The sequence below is a fragment of the Electrophorus electricus genome, chromosome 23 (genome assembly GCF_041902795.1).
Source record: "Electrophorus electricus isolate QZ-2024a chromosome 23, ASM4190279v1, whole genome shotgun sequence".
Taxonomy (NCBI): domain Eukaryota; kingdom Metazoa; phylum Chordata; class Actinopteri; order Gymnotiformes; family Gymnotidae; genus Electrophorus; species Electrophorus electricus.
Genome location: NC_137519.1, coordinates 6,047,343 through 6,063,610, shown reverse-complemented (window position 1 = coordinate 6,063,610; position 16,268 = coordinate 6,047,343). Strand labels below are relative to the sequence as shown.

General features: G+C 39.3%; 2 protein-coding genes and 1 long non-coding RNA gene across 3 annotated transcripts in view; all 3 read right to left on the bottom strand.

The window, feature by feature from the left end:
- Window positions 1-16,268, bottom strand: part of LOC118240430 (sialoadhesin-like) — an 85,737-nt gene that overhangs the window by 37,374 nt on the left and 32,095 nt on the right. The gene's annotated exons all lie outside the window — the stretch shown is intronic.
- Window positions 5,007-7,485, bottom strand: LOC145653268 (B-cell receptor CD22-like). Its single transcript, XM_081706537.1, has 5 exons — window positions 7,233-7,485; window positions 6,727-6,996; window positions 6,277-6,390; window positions 5,949-5,986; window positions 5,007-5,159 (listed from the first exon to the last, which is right to left on the bottom strand). The coding sequence occupies exons 1-5, from the start codon at window positions 7,483-7,485 to the stop codon at window positions 5,007-5,009; spliced, it is 828 nt and encodes a 275-aa protein (XP_081562663.1).
- Window positions 9,697-13,452, bottom strand: LOC145653211 (uncharacterized). Its single transcript, XR_014119577.1, has 3 exons — window positions 13,432-13,452; window positions 11,090-11,151; window positions 9,697-9,954 (listed from the first exon to the last, which is right to left on the bottom strand). It is a non-coding gene; the product is annotated as an uncharacterized LOC145653211 (long non-coding RNA).

Here is a 16,268-nt window from a genome sequence, read left to right as displayed (position 1 = left end):
TGTGTTTGTTTTCCCTCGTGTAGGCGTGTCTCCACGTGCCCTTTGTTTACTTCCCTGTTCCCACATTTCCACGCCCCCTTATTAGTGATGTTCCTCGCTTTCATCTGTGTCTAGTTCCTTCCTAATCAAATACCACGCTGTTAGTATTTACCCTTGTCCATTATTATTGTCATGTTGTGTAACTGTTGTGTGTCCCTTTGTGTATGTTCGTACTTGTATGTTGTGTTTTTTTCACGGTGTGCCCCGAGAGCCAAAGGGCGAGGTGCAGGACGCACAGACTCCATCGACGTGGACAAACATTTATTAACACACAAAGACAATGCACTCACATACAACATCAACGATGAACACGAAAACATTTAACAATGACGATGCTAACATTAACATCAACAACGACCAACGATTCTGCACACTATGAAGAGGGTTTAAATACATACAAACAAGGTGCAGGTGTGTGCAGGCGTGGTTACAGACAAACAAAACCCTCCCACTGCACGCTGCGGGCCAAACCACGTGATTAGTGAGAGGCGAGCGTTCCGTTACAGTTCTCGACTTCTACTTTCGTTTACATTAAACATTGATTCGCTTGCATCCTGCCTCATCATACTTAAACAAGGTTAGGACCTATTTTATATTCTTTATCCAAGACCATCCAGGGTAATTGTCTTATTATATCAATATACAGTGTAAAATATGTTGTTATATAATTCAGATTAGACATTTTGAGTTCATTTCAACGGTTACGCAAAAAAGGAGATTGACCATCAGCAGTTATGCATGTGCATACATGTGGAGTATTAATTTGTTTTAGCCTATTATTAGTAGAATATTAAAGCATATAAAAAAATTCAGCAGACTGTGCATGCACATTAACAACACATTGTAACCACTTCTAGACAACTCTTTGCTACCTCTGGGACTCCCGAGTTAAAACGTCCTAGAACCGCCTCTGGCATGAAGGTGTGGTGTGCTGTGATAGCCACAAAGGAATACAATACACTTTAATACAATTAAAATATTCAGTATGGAACTTTGTATAATTTTGAATAGACGCGCACACGCACACGCACACGCACACGCACACGCACACTAATATTAAAAATCTTCAGTTTAGATGTGCAGGTAGTGGGAATTTCCAGGTGCAGAAAGTTATTTGAGATCTCAAATTGTTTGCAGTTATTAAAAAATCTGGGATTTTTCTTAAGTAGCTTTTCACATATTTTGGCTATACCCACCTGTTAAAATTAATATAGTTTCTACCCTATTCAAGTTCCCGCAAATGTACATCAATTGTGTGTATATATACACGGGATAACATGATGAATATCCGATGCCAATAGAACACAATTAGAGCCTCATATCTTTACTCTCTTCACTCCAGCCAACCACAACATCGCGAGCTCATCAGGTAGGCACCTCCCTTTGGTGGGGATCATTGAATTAAGCCCATGACACCTCCAGGAGGCTCAACAGTGAGATCTGGTGTCTCAGTCTCACACCCGCCAAGCTCACTTTAAACCAAGCTGCACCACTTAAACACTGTGCCACTCACAAAGACACACACCTCTTAAACACTGTGCCACTCACAAAGACACACACCTCTTAAACACTGTGCCACTAATAAACACAACTGCACCTCTTAAACACTGTGCTAATATTACTGTAAAAACCATGATGGCCTTTCCGGTGACTAAGGCCATACCCAGCCCCACTGGCACCATTAATGCGTGCTCAGTGCTGCCAGTTCCACTTGGCTATTACCTTTAAGCATTCTCTAACACCAATCCACCCTGGGCTGCCTGGTGACTAAAGCTGGCACCATCAATGCCTCCTCAATGCCACCAGTTCCATCTGGATCTACCACTTTACACCATGACATGACAGCCTCATCCATTCTGCCTTTATGGGGCATTACCCCAACCAGACTGAGCTCTCCTTATCCACAACCACTGACTAGCCCTTTCAGCTACTTCTGACAACTCCTTCACAGCTACTGCCAAATCTGTGCCGAACTGCACAAGTTATAATGTGGCAGACTTTGTGACAAATCCCCTAACACCTGTCTCTACTGGTCTTATATGTGCCTCCCACCTGCGTTCTCTCACCTCAGACACTGCATCTTCAAATGAAACTGTAAGCTCTCAAAATTAATGCATCTGGGTTTTTTTTTTGTTTGTTTTTTTTTTTATGAGTACCACACCATGTCCAGCCTCAGCGAGGTTAACACAGTACATTGTGGGACCTGTAGTTTTTTTATTTACATCAACAAACAATTTCCAGTCTCGTCCTTCACCCCATCTACCAATATTTAAAGCCAATGCTCATTCTCCAACACGCTCCACTTCTCATACAAACCTAATCGCTTTATTAGAAATTCCACTCAGCAATCTCTAGACATTTACTATCAAACACTATAACACTCTTAAGATCTTGATTGTGTCTCCACATGTGACAAACTAAACTTAGGCGCTGATAAAATATGCTTCAGCGTGCCAAACCCCACACATAATTTACACTTAGGGTCTTGGCCTACCCACTGTCCATTGTCAAAGCAATAGCATGCATGCCCAAAAAACAAAGTAAAACATAAAGGAAATATTCAAAGTTTACCTGCCAGTAACATGAGGATTGTTGCTACTGTAATATTTCCTGATGTTCGGAAAGACATGTTTCACACACTGGTTCACAACGGTCACACAGAAGTGATACTTGGAGCTCCAATAAGTAATAACTTTAGGCTAAATACTAAATTTAAGCCTTAAATGAAGGTCTCTGCTACTTTCTTGTGTTCCTGAGTATAACGGCCATGACCTCAGTCCTGCTCCTCCTCACCCATCCTACACTGGGAAGATGTTGTGATCTTGGTTACTGTCAAACAGCAAAGACACGGAAAGTGTGCTGTGCATTTAGCAGAGCGTTTGTTCATCACACCCCCCCCCCCCCTATTTTTAGCTTATAACTTCTTCCTTTTTCTGTTCTCAAGACCACAAAACTCATTCAAGTGTGAGAAACCTTTTTTCCTTCTTGTTTTTCTACTCATTTGCTTTGTTTGTTTGTTTACTGATAAGTTAAAGATGTACTAGTCTGCCCTGGTATCAGGCTTGGCCTCTCCTGTGTCCTGCATCATCTGTTACACCAGATGCCACATCTATCACTTCTGTCAAAGTCCCTGAGGTAAGGTTTGAGTTTGATCAGACTGACTGGTAATGGAATTCTGGGTATTTCTTCTACCGATTGACCATAAATTATGTCTTTGGTCGTCATGGCTGCCCAGAGCTCGTAGTCACATACGTTAGTCCAGACTTTCCTATAGCAGAAGCTGTGAATATATTTAGGTCAAATGTCATCAAACAGGAACTCAGCAGCCATATAGATGAGAGGTGGGCTTATCTTACACTATCAGACAGTAGAGTGTGAATACAGACTGACATTTATACCACTTTAGTCTTAACCACATGCCCAACTCATACCAGTCAAACACACAGCTGCTGTACTGAACATTTATATGAAGATACAAGAATTTTTATTTTGTTATGTTTACTATGGTGAGTAAATAAAGTTTGAAACCACTTTTTCTATTGTAGCCACTTAATTTGAAGAAATAGGAGATGAAATATAAAATAGAAATGAAATATAAAATCCAGAGTTTGTTGTTTCCAGTTTTTGTTTTGTAAACTGTTTTTGAAGTAAATAGTAAAGCAAGCAATATAAAGACGTTAATCAGCTTCAGGGGGGCGACAGTGAACTCAGGAAACTGTTAATGTACTGAACACTAGAAAGCAGCACAGCACAATGAGTCATAGCAAGTGAAGTCAGAGCATTTCATGACAACAGAGTTTATGTTGAATTCATAGAGACAGAGAAACCCCAAAGAATTCATTAATTGTGTCAGGAAACAATATTTCTGAAAATAATATTTTATAGCGGATTAAAACACACATTCTTTGGAACTGTGCGACCATCCTTTTAGTCTCTCAATTTTGCTTAAAAATACAGTGATGCTGTAAACCTGTCAGAAATGCCAGTAGCCCACCCAGTGTGTACTGCAGGTAATGCATCATTCATTCATACGTCACTGTGTAGCCTTTAGCACACAGGACAGGAAATGTGACAGTGATGTACTTCATCCCCAGTGTACTGGTGTAGTGATGCCTGTTGAAATTACATATAATTTGATTTAGTGGCTGTGTAATACTTTCTCATGTATTACTAAATTTGAATACGTTTTTTTCTCTGCTGGTTACACATGTGATAAACAAAATAAACAACTTATATCTATATATAGTTGTTACATCGTGTATTGAGTCTTTTTATATAGAATTACACATTCACATGTGTTTTCTTTAGAAATATATGAAATATATATATATATTAATGTATTATAATTTCTTACACGTCTCTGTACATCATATTCTATGAGAATACGTAAATAAACAAGAACCACGTGGTGGCCCAAACTACACGGACACTGACGAGGGGGACCGTTACACTTTGTAACAGTATGCGAGTAATTAATGAAGCAAACTGACTTTATTGACTTTAAGTTTGTCTGTGCTGGCAAACTCAGGAAACAAATATTGACTTGTCACTACCACAATCTTTAGCGGTTGCTTCACAATTAGATTTTATTTTTAATTATAAGGTTTTCATAAAAGAATTGTACATAAACATGTTTTTTCTAATGTTCTCTTTCTTTAAGGTAATGATTTTTATTCTGATTAAAACAATATGTAACGGTCAGGGCCACCTGCTAGACTGCCCTCGGTGGCCAATAGAAGGCAGAGACTTCCGTAACGGTAATCACGCACAACCAGCAGCCCGAGTCTGATGTTCCTTAAGGGAAGTGCTCCCTCTGCTGGGGGAGGAGAGGAACGTTCCTTGATTAATGGCTGGTTATTTGATTTGTAGTCAAATCTAGCAATCCTCGATGTAGTTTAATACGTGTCGCTGTCACTGTGTCTGTCCCCATCACATTGTCTGTGGCAATCACTTTGTCCCCCTTTGTGTCAGTGCCTGTACCTGTCAGTGTGTCTGTTCCCGTGTCTGTTGTTGTCCTGGTACATGTCCTTCGCCCCTCTGTCCTGTTCGCGCTGGCCTGTATCGGGTCGCTCGGTCCTGGCGTTGTTTTCGGGGCTGTAGCCCGATAGGCTGGCACGTTGCTGGCAAGACGCGCCATTGGGGAGGGGCTCTGTCACGGTATGGCCCCTCCTCCAAAACATCTCCCCGTGTGTGTTTGTGGGTGTGTGTGTATGTTTGTCCATGTGTCCACACCCTCCCTCTGTTCCACACCTGATCCTTCTTGTGTGTCATAAAAATCTATCGTTTACGTGTTACTGTCAGTCTTTAACAATGATAGCGTGTGTGCTGTGTCTCCTGTGTTTTATGTGTTAATAACCATACACTTCAGATTAAAATTTGAGAACAACACACAATTTCCTAAATGTCAAGGTCACTGTGAAGTGCTATTTAACTTATTTAATGTTGTAATTCTTACTTTGTACTATATATAGCTAGACAAACAATTTCACTCAAAATGTCACATTTTGCATTTACTTCATGACATGCTCTAGTAAAAAGTGTTACATTTCCTTCCAAAAAGTGATTTTTTTGGTTTTAATATATTGAGGCATTTTATTTAACAAAATTCTATTTTGAACAATTTTTTTTTACTGATGCATGCTTTCCAAAACAGTGAATTCTTCTTCTTTGATTTTACTTAACATATACACTTATGTATATGTAATTATTTTTTTCAAGTCTTAACATGAAACCAAATTTTAAGATTAAATAAAAGATGTAAAATTTTAGGATTTAAAATAGCTGGCCAGTAGGTATAAGCATTTTCTATAACTAGTAAAATTGCTTTGGCCTCTGTCAAGATTTTTAGTTTTATTTATTTATTTATTTATTTATTTTTGAGGGAGAATGAGAGTCAGAAACAAACCCACAGTGACTCCAGAAACTGCGTATGTTCCAGCTGGGTTCCCTGCATCAGCAATGAGAGGGCACCATGTTACACAGACGTGTGAACAGTCACAGAAGTCTTGCTGTATGACCTCATCAAACTGACACTGGAAGTGCAAGATAGTTGTCTCACTTTCTTTAATCACCATGTAGACAATAAGGCAGTGAATTCAACCCAGACTGTACCTGAAGTAAATGACCATTCTGATGAGTTAGATGATCCAAATCGATTCTGCACCACACAGTAGAAAAGTCCACTTGTTCCTGTAGCTATAGTTAAATTGGTGCCATTTACAAACAATATGACATCACTTCCTGTCTTCTTGTACCAGGAGTAATTACTGATGGGGTTGGAGTCACTGTAGCACAGCAGTGTCACCGCGTCACCAGACACACGGTCAGTAACAGATGGGACTCTGGGAGGGTCTGAGCAGGAGAGCAAGAATTGAAATAATACATTTAATGTCTTTTTATTTTGACTGTTCATGTTTGAAAGTGGTCCATATCAGCCATCTATGGAAATATTTCAGAAAACAGTAACATTCAGTGCACAACCTGCATGAACACAATAACTGTAAAGAGTGATATTTATAAGACTATCAGTAAAATTATATGTTGCATAGCCACAGTGTAATGCTTCATTTGCTGCTGACTGTTCATCAGCTCACTGTTCATGGACTGTGGATGTGGGACCACCTGTTCTGTGTGTATACACATCACTTAAGGACACATTCTTAACACATCTCACAATAGTGAACCTACATAACACATCCAGCAGGGTGGTGGTGGAGTTGTGCTGTCCCAGCTGGTTGTGAGCGGTGCAGTAGTAGAGTCCACTGTGCTGGGAGCTGATGTTGGAGATGCTGTAATTCTGGCCTGTTGCCAGCAGTGTGTCTGCAGCTGCTCTCTGCTTAAACCAGGAGTAGGTGAGAACAGGAGGGTTTGCCTCACTGCTGCAGGTCAGAGTCACTGAATCTCCTTCCACTCTCTCTCCAGAGGAAACCATCAATGCTCTGGTGTTTCTAGGGGCATCTGAACACAAACACACACTGTTAACATTAAAACTAAACTCTCATACAGAGTCTGGTTAAGAGATTCTTATACATTCAGAAGTTATAGTTGATAACTGTGAAACTACAACAAAGAGCATCATCATCATGAGCTGTAGTAGTAAGTATTGATTGTAGTGATGTTTCTGGTTTATGATTAACTGACTTTATTAAATGCATCAAGACATCATGATTTTCATATGTAAATTCTCCACTCACACACAGGAGGAGAGAGGAGGTTCTCATGGCCTTCAGTAGCACAGCTATAACTGACTACATCCCTGACTGCAGATACAGAGCAGGAGACAGATGTGCAGTGAGACACACGCTGTCCGTTCTTGTACCAGATGTAGGTGGGGTTGTAGGGCAGAGTGCAGGTGGAGCTGCAGCTCAGTGTTACTGTCTCTCCCTCTGATCCTGGGACTGCTGGAGAGTCCACATTCACCTTCAGGCCTGTATGGGAGACTCTCATAAGTGTCTTCAGGGCTCAACACACAGATGGTGAACCATGTGACACTGCCAGACACAGAACACTTATCTTACCTGTGACACTTATCTTACCTGTGACCAGCAGAGCTGTCTGTGTGCATCATGTAGGGGGCTTTAAATCGGAGGAGATATTCTGCTGAGTCACTCTCTGTGAGATGTTTCAGGCTTAGTGTGTTCACATTAGCTCTGTGACTGAAAACCTCCACTCGGTCATCAGCATGACTCAGCTCTTTGACCTGTGGGTGGAGTCTGGCGTACCAGGCAGGTTGGGGGGTGGGCTGCTGATCCGGGAAGGTGTAGTAACCGTGTATGTCCACTGATGAACCAATCAGAGCACAGATGCTCTGGGTGACGTAAGTTACACTCCAGCAGCTGTCCTTTCCATAAACACCTGTAACACATAAACTGAGTAAATCATAGCTGGACAAACAGACTACCAGTTCTTTTAAAGTCAGTTGTACATAATCAGAAGCTGGGCGACACAAGACTTGTCTTGTGTCACTTGTCTTGTTCTCAGGGAAGTTGTGCCAAGTTTCCAGTGGGCCCTTTCATGAATGACCTGTTTTTAAAAAGGGCAAGTAATGTCAGTATATTTTGTGCATGTTTATACAATTACATATCAGGCTTTATTGTGTTCCTAAGTGTCTGCATGAACACTACTTATAAGTACAGTTACAGTATAGACCCCTCTTTTACGCCCTCATCCATGTGATGCCTCTCGCCATGTTTGATGTGTTGTTGTCCTCGGTTAACGTGTCACCGTGTGTGTTGTGTTTACACTCCTTTCCTCACATGTTGCCATGTCCCCCTTTATTACTCATTAGTGTGTCTCCAGCCTCACCTGTTCCTCATTTCCATCCCTGTAAATATTCCTTCTGTTTCCAGTTTTTATTTACTAAGTAATTTATTGTTTATTTACTAGGTTTTATTACCAGTTATGATTTACTATATGGATGATGATCAATGTGTAAAGGCTTTAGCATTTAAATGGTCCTCTTATTTTTACTTTTACTTTTATTCTTTTACTTAAATTTTTGCCATTAAAAGACTTTTGTGTCTTTGTTTGGTTGTTTGGTTGTTTTGAGACTCACGCCTGCATCCTGTCAGACAGTAAGAGTCTAATAAAAAATGTAACACTTGCTCTTTGGTCAAAACCAGGCCACCCATGAAGGAGGCCAACAGAGGTTATTATTATTATTATTATTATTATTATTATTATTATTATTATTATTAGTTGCAATTATATAGCACCTTTCTCAAACTCAAGGTTGCTTTACAAATATTGCTTTTTTTTTCTTTTTTTTTCCAAGAACAGCAGTGGTTGATTAAAACTTCCAACTGCCAATAATATGTATGTAAACATAAACACAGTGGACTTAAAAATTAAACGCAGTGATTTATGGAAAAACGAAAAAAAAAAAATTTCCAAAAATACCTTAAACACTGAAAACTCTTAAATTGAAATATATCTAAAAATGCTGTAGTTGTCTTATGTCTTAGCCATATGTGACTCAGCATGAGTTCACTGTAATCTAGTAGAAGTTGCCAGTGACACAGTGAGTGGTTTAAAGTGAGGACAAGAGCAAGAGACAATGAGAACACAAACAAAACACACTGATGTAGTACTGCTGAACCAGCTAGCCAGTGCCCACAAATGTATAGAGCCCTCAACAGTGAAAGGTGCTTCCCAGCTACTTATAAACATGTAGGCAGAACCAGCAGCAAAAAACAGCAAAAACAAACAACAATCAAACAAAAAACTTTTTATCTCATAGAAGCTGCCAGTGAGATGCGGATAGAATGATGAGAGTTTAAAGTGAGGATCTTACAGACAGCAGGAGAGCAGAGCTCCTCATATCCTCTTACAGCACAGGAGTAGCTGCCTGCATCCTCACTACTGTCATACACATACATTCCATTAGTGTTCTGGTTATATACAGGGTGTCCATTCCTGTACCAGATGTAGGTGGGGTTGTTGGGCAGCGTGCAGGTGGAGCTGCAGGTCAGTTTGATATTCCCTCTATATGTGTTTGACATCATAACCTTCAGATCTGCAAATCATTTTAAGAAAGAAGCTTTGGTGTTAATTTTATAAATAGCATATTTTTATAGTTAACTAGTCTTATGTGATTACCTGTGACAGACAGAGATACTCCAGGATCACTAGTGTATTGACCCCAAGGACCATCAGTGTGGAATCTGAACCTGTATGTGTGAGCGTCACTCTCTCTCAGGTGAGTGACTGTCATACTACAGTCATTCTGGGAGCTCTGTCTATACTGCACTCTCCCCTCATACTCCTCTTCCTCTCTCACATCCACAGCTTCAACACCAACCTGCTGCTCTGTAATAAACCAGAATGATTCTGTCACCGTTTGTCCTCCAGGGTATTTATAAGAGCAGGATAGATCAACATTTGAGCCTTTCAGAGCACACAAGTGTATGTCACACCCTAAAACACCTGAAACACAGATACAGTCACATTCAGGAAAAAATAAATTCTGGTAATTCATAAAACATGAATGAATATTAATAATTAATATGTTAGCTTTTAATATTAATATTTGCTTTTAAATCAAGCCAGATAAATGCAGAGGAAATCTGCATAATATTTATCCATCATGTATATATACTCACTGAACTCAATTTTAGAAACACCTGCCTATAAATATCCACCAGGACATCCCATTGTTTCAGGCAGTCTATTCCTAACAGAGCCTCTCTCTCAATATGGAGTTAGTTTACCAGTTACCTTCCATCCTTAAAGATACTACTGATTTCCTCATTAAACGGAATGAACTTTACAACATTATTCAAGATGATTTATTATGTACCATGGATGTATCAAGTGTGATACTAGAATTCTTAGTATAACTCACACAAGAAATTTGACAAAAAAAAAAAAAAGTTATGTTCTGTAACAAATGTTATTTACAGATTCAAGTTCTCTGGGATAACTGGTTTCCCCAAATTGTGAATATATATATATATATATATATATATATATATATATATATATATATATATATATATATATTGAACATTATTATACATATTCCAGTAATGTTTTTTCACAGTACGAGGAGTAAATGAGGAGTGAGTTTCCTTGCTCTTATGAACACATGGCCCCTCTAACATAGCCACTGGCCCCAGCCTGGCCCCCCATTTCAAAGAGTATACAATTGCAACTGAACCCTCCCTGTTTCTGTTTCAAAAGAGCCCCTAATCTAAAAGACCCTTTAATTTGGGCGCAGTTACCTAAACAATCTACGTCTCTTCCTTTGAAGGAAGTTGATGGTAACTTTAAATGTTTTCATTTATTTATTGATATGAATACAATTATGAAAACTTTGTTTTATCCTCTTCCTTGAACTCTATATACATAATATAGGTAATTCACCTTTTACTACACTGTAGACACCACACCACAGACCAGAGTTCTGTAAAGGCCAACTCTTGCATGCTGAAAAAGGACAGTGACTGTGTGTATGTGAGTGGGTGTGTATTGATGTGTGTGTGTGTGAGTGGGTGTGTATTGATGTGTGTGTGTGTGGGGGGGGTGTTGTTTGTTTTATGTGGGATATTACCTGTAACAGTGAGAGTAACTCCAGATGAAGCAGATATCCATTCACTACTCCATGTTTTAAATCTGAAGTTATAAATTCCAGAGTCACTTACTTTCACGTTGTACATTATCAGTGTACAGTCATTCCACAATGTGCTTATAGAAACTCGTCAAGGGTGTTGTGGTTCTCCATCAGATCTCTGGATATGATACCACTCTCCCTCTATGACATTAGAGGAATCAGGTGTATATTTGCAGGGGATTTTAACTTCAGATCCAATAACACACACACACACACACACACACACACACACACACACACACACACACACACACACACGGATTATAGGGGTGAGTTTACACTCTTATCAATATCGCTTCTCTTTAACTAAGTGACTCATGGTGTGAATGCTGATGACGCTGATGATGAAGTTGAACTTAATGAAACCTGCACAAACACACATTGGCATTAGAACCACAAACAGGACTCTGCAGTTTTAAAACATACAAAGCAGTGCACTGTTGCAACATAAACAAACAAATACTGGTGATGGAGGCATGCAATTTAAAGGTGCAAGGAGGTGGATTTAGTGACAAATCTTAAATCCGTTGTGGTCTTTATGTATTTCATATTTTCTCTTTTTCCATAAAGTGATTTTTTTACAAGACTCAATTCTCAGGTAAGTGTTAGAGAAATATAAAATGGTGGCTTAAAATGGCCATGGTGATTTGTAGAGATCCCCTTAATGCACCTTTAACTCTCACAGGCACAATCAGAGAAAAATATTAATAGAGATTTGACAAAAAGGTTTACCAGCCAGTAACATGAGCAACACTACTACTGAAATATTTCCTCCAATTACAAGTATCACTGTATTCCCCTTTGGACAAAATGTATTTAAGTTTTGTTATTATTTTTAATATGTATTGTATTAATATGTAATTAATATATTCTCCAAACTAAGCTTGGTCCTCTGCTAAGACTAGAATGATGATACAGTTACAAATTTGTAAGAATATTTGTAAGAATAAGTAAGAATTGGGGTTCTTTAAGGATTGGAGTTGGGATTCATTTTAAGGTAAGGTCTGGAATCAGGGTTCATTTTAAGGTCAGGACTAATATCAGGGTTCACTTTTGTACTCTTTCTTACAACTTTATTCAAGCAGAATCTAATGACATCTCTCTCACTTCTTGTAATTCCCTGCAGGGTTTTGTGAGATCACGCTCACATCTGTTGGCATGTGCAGTCTGTCACTCCCTTCTACTCTGTTCATCACTGGTCAGTGTGTGACCACAAGACTACTGCTGACAGGAGATTATTGCAATGGCTCATTCTCAGCACAGCAGTTACACAGCCATGATAGAGGCATGGAAGTGGTATCAGAATCAGAATCAGAATTTGCCAAGTACAAGAATTCTCTTGGTGTTTCAATAAGATGAAGTACAATAAGATAAATAGAGAAACAAAATATAAACTATATGTAACTAATATATATATATATATATATATAAACTATATATCTTATACATAAACTATGTATAAACATAAAAGACAAGTGTGCAAACAGCAGCAAGTGTGTGCAGTGTGAGATAGGTACAGACGAGACGACAAGTACTGGGGTGCTGAGCTACACATATAGTGTGACCAGGTATGGTAGAGGCATTGCAGTAGCATGGCAGTGGATGTTGTGAGGTGAAGAGTGTATCAAGCACAGCGATGTTGCTGTCAATGTCCCTACTGGGCTGAGAAGATCCTGTCACTCAAATAACTGCAACAGCAGCAGCCCTGTGGTCAGTAATAGAACACTGTGGAGGAGCTGTGAGATGGTGAACCTGTGAGATGGTGAACCTGTGAGATGGTGAACCTGTGAGACGGTGAACATGAGAGATGGTGATCCTGTGACATCGTGAACATGAGAGATGGTGAACCTATGAGATGGTGAGCATGAGACATGGTGAACCTGAGAGATGAACCTGTGATATAGTGATCCTATGAGATGGTGAACATGTGAGATGGCGTATCAGTGAAATAGCAAGCATGTAAGATTGTGAACATGTGAGATGAACCTGTGAGATGATGATGTGTGAGATTGTAAACTTGCAAGATGCTGAACCTGCCAAACTGTGCATGCCTGTGCAAGTGTACTCCTAAACAATGTTTCAAGGATATTTTAATGTTGCAATGTTTAGAAGTGAAGGGAAATAAAGAAGTGCTAAATCTGCCTCAATAAAAGACACTGGATTATTCCATACTGTTACATAATTAATGACAAAATCCAGAAATCACAAGCTTTTCAAACAGCCTAATTATAAATGCAGAGTACTTGAATGTAATATCGGTTAAAACACACAAGCATAATTACAAGCTGTTGTCTGTCATGTGGTTGCATGGGAATGAAAATATCTGATCAGACCTCCTGAATTCTCAGGGGGAGGTCACTGGTTTCCTTCCTCATTATTTAAATAAACAGAAGGAAAGTTCTGTTTCATAATGATTCAGAGGAACCTATAAAAACCCCAGTAAATATAAGCCAAGCTTCTCAATACGGTTCCCAATTTTTATTCTCAATACAGGCAACAAATACAGCTTCTCAATACAGGCAACCGTCCATTAGATGCAGAGACCATGAGCTCCACCGTGAGGGACGTCCAACCTGAGATCCCCTAAACACACACACAAACACAGAGAGAGAGAGGGAGAGGGAGAGAGAGAGAGAGGATTTGCATGTTTGGATGAGGTTTGGGTGATAACTTACACTTGCATATACTGACACAAACACATGCACATTCATTCACTGGTGTGTAAACAGAGAGTTTAACTAGGCTTGCGTGTAAGTGTGTAAGCAGCATGTGCGCAAAACAATTTTCAGTGTGCCCGGAAGTCATTTCATTGTAACAGGAAGGCAGATATTTAACGTGTTCAGCATGCTCATCAATATGAGGTGAAGACAGGTCTCTAAAAAAAGTTACTGTCATGTCAGCATCTAATTCTGATTCTGATTCTGAAGTAATATCATTGCAGTTCAATATCCTTGCAGTTTCACTTTTTGGAATGGATCTATGGATGTGAGACAACATATTGGTGTACCACCACTAGAAAACACTTCATTACCTAATGAGAATTTTAAGCAAATTTTGGAATACATTCCTAGTGTATCTATCGAGAACTATTTTAGGATTTTTAATGTTCAAATGCTCCAGAGTTAACTGAATTAGAAATGATAAGATTATACGCTATGTAGCCTGCTGGTAATGACGTGGCTATGTCATACCATTAGGCTGCAGGTGAGCTTCTCAGTATCTTCCAATCAGCCTACAGTATGTGAGAAAATATTCAAAACAGATATCTTGCCATCATTTATTAGAATAACCTCCCGATATCAATAACATTCGTTCTGAATATTTACCAAAATAACGTAGCACATAATATTATTATTTCTAATATTAGCCATGTCCGGTCATTAACCCGCAATCTTAAATTTTCCATAACTGATCAGGAGTTCTTATACCATAAGGACATATAACTTATGTACAATTAAACAAATGTCAGTCCTCTCTACATCTTATTTTCATGAGTGTGTTGTACACATGCTAAATATCTGCCTTCCTGTTACAATGAAATGACTCCTGGGCGCATTGAAAATTGTTTTACGCACATGCTGCTACACACATACACGCAAGCCTAGTTAAACTCTCTGTTTGCACACCAGTGAATGAATGTGCATGCGTGTGTATATACAAGTGTAAGTTATCATGTCCAAATGTAAGTAGTAGATAATTTATGTGAAAATGTTTCATAAGTATGTGCAAGTGTTTCATAGGTATGCACAAGTAGTGTGCGTGTATGCAATTGTTTCACTGATTTCACCCTAAACGGCCTCGCATAACTTCATCCTCATCCTGGATCACTCTTAATGTAGGAGGCATGTAGAGGTCTTCTGTTATTATAACAATTAGGACATGGTGGGACAGAAGAAAGTCATACATGTATAAATACAAATACTGTGGATTTTTAAGAGGTAAAATTCCACTTTGATGTAACTGCTGTAAAAAAAAAAAAAAAAAAAAAAAAAAAAAAAAAAAAGATTACCACTAGAGGGCGTGTCTGACGAAGTAACTTCTTTTCTGTGGCAGTAATCATAAGTGACACCTTCAGCACTGCACTTATATACTACAGAGATAAACTCTAATTTGTAATATTAATTTGCAATAAGAAAAAGACAAACAAACAATGTTGCCTTCAACATCCGTCACCAATTTTTATTTGCATGGCAAAAGTACTCCTCAATATTCAGTCTACCATTCTGTCTGTCTGTCCTTGGGAGAGTTGGTCAAATGGCATGACTCAGTAATGGCCTTCACTGGGTGGACTCTCAGTGCCAACAATCAGCACTTTTACCCAGCCATCACATGTCATCCTCCTCCCTCTCCATCTCCATCCTCTCCAGCTCTACTTTTTGTATTCCTCTCTTTCACTCTTCTTGTTCATCTCTATTCTTCTCTCACTTTCTACTTCTCTCCTCTCTTTCCCTCTCTTTCTTTCTCTCTATTTCCCTCTCTCTCTCTCCCTCTCTGTCTCTCTTCCTCTCTCTGTGCACTAATTCGAAATTAGTGCACAAACTAATTGGGAAACTAAATCGATCTGCTACCTCAAACGTGCAGGCAAGGCTGACACTCCTTCTGAGATTTAGGAGAAGAGAGCTGCTTACGGGTTTCTTTAAGGCCCCACTGTAAGGGTTGGTGCCAGGCCGAGGCCTCCCTCTGGTCAGGCACACCACTAACCAGGCTTAACACACAACAGCTTGGCTAGACCTTATATAAGCCCAGTGACCCAGTCATTCAGTGCTGGGTCTTTGCCAAAGTTCTGAGCTAAGCTCCTAGCTGGTAACTTCAGGTATTGAGGTCTGTGAACTGTGATGGAAATTATTATTCGATCATGTATTATCATGTGATTCATATATCATCATGTTAATCCTTTCTCTATGTAATCCTATATGAATAGTTTAGTCTGCACATTCTGTCTTTGTATATTGTGTGAACAAAACGACTGCTGAATCAGCTGCTTCCTGATCTTGCATGTGTCGTGTGACTAATGCTGATAAAGAGGAACTAGCAAACTGTGTCTGTCCTGGTAGAACAGAACATCCTGGTATGTGCAAAAGTGTTTAGCGCGATAAGGAGCAGGAAATGGGTAAACAGG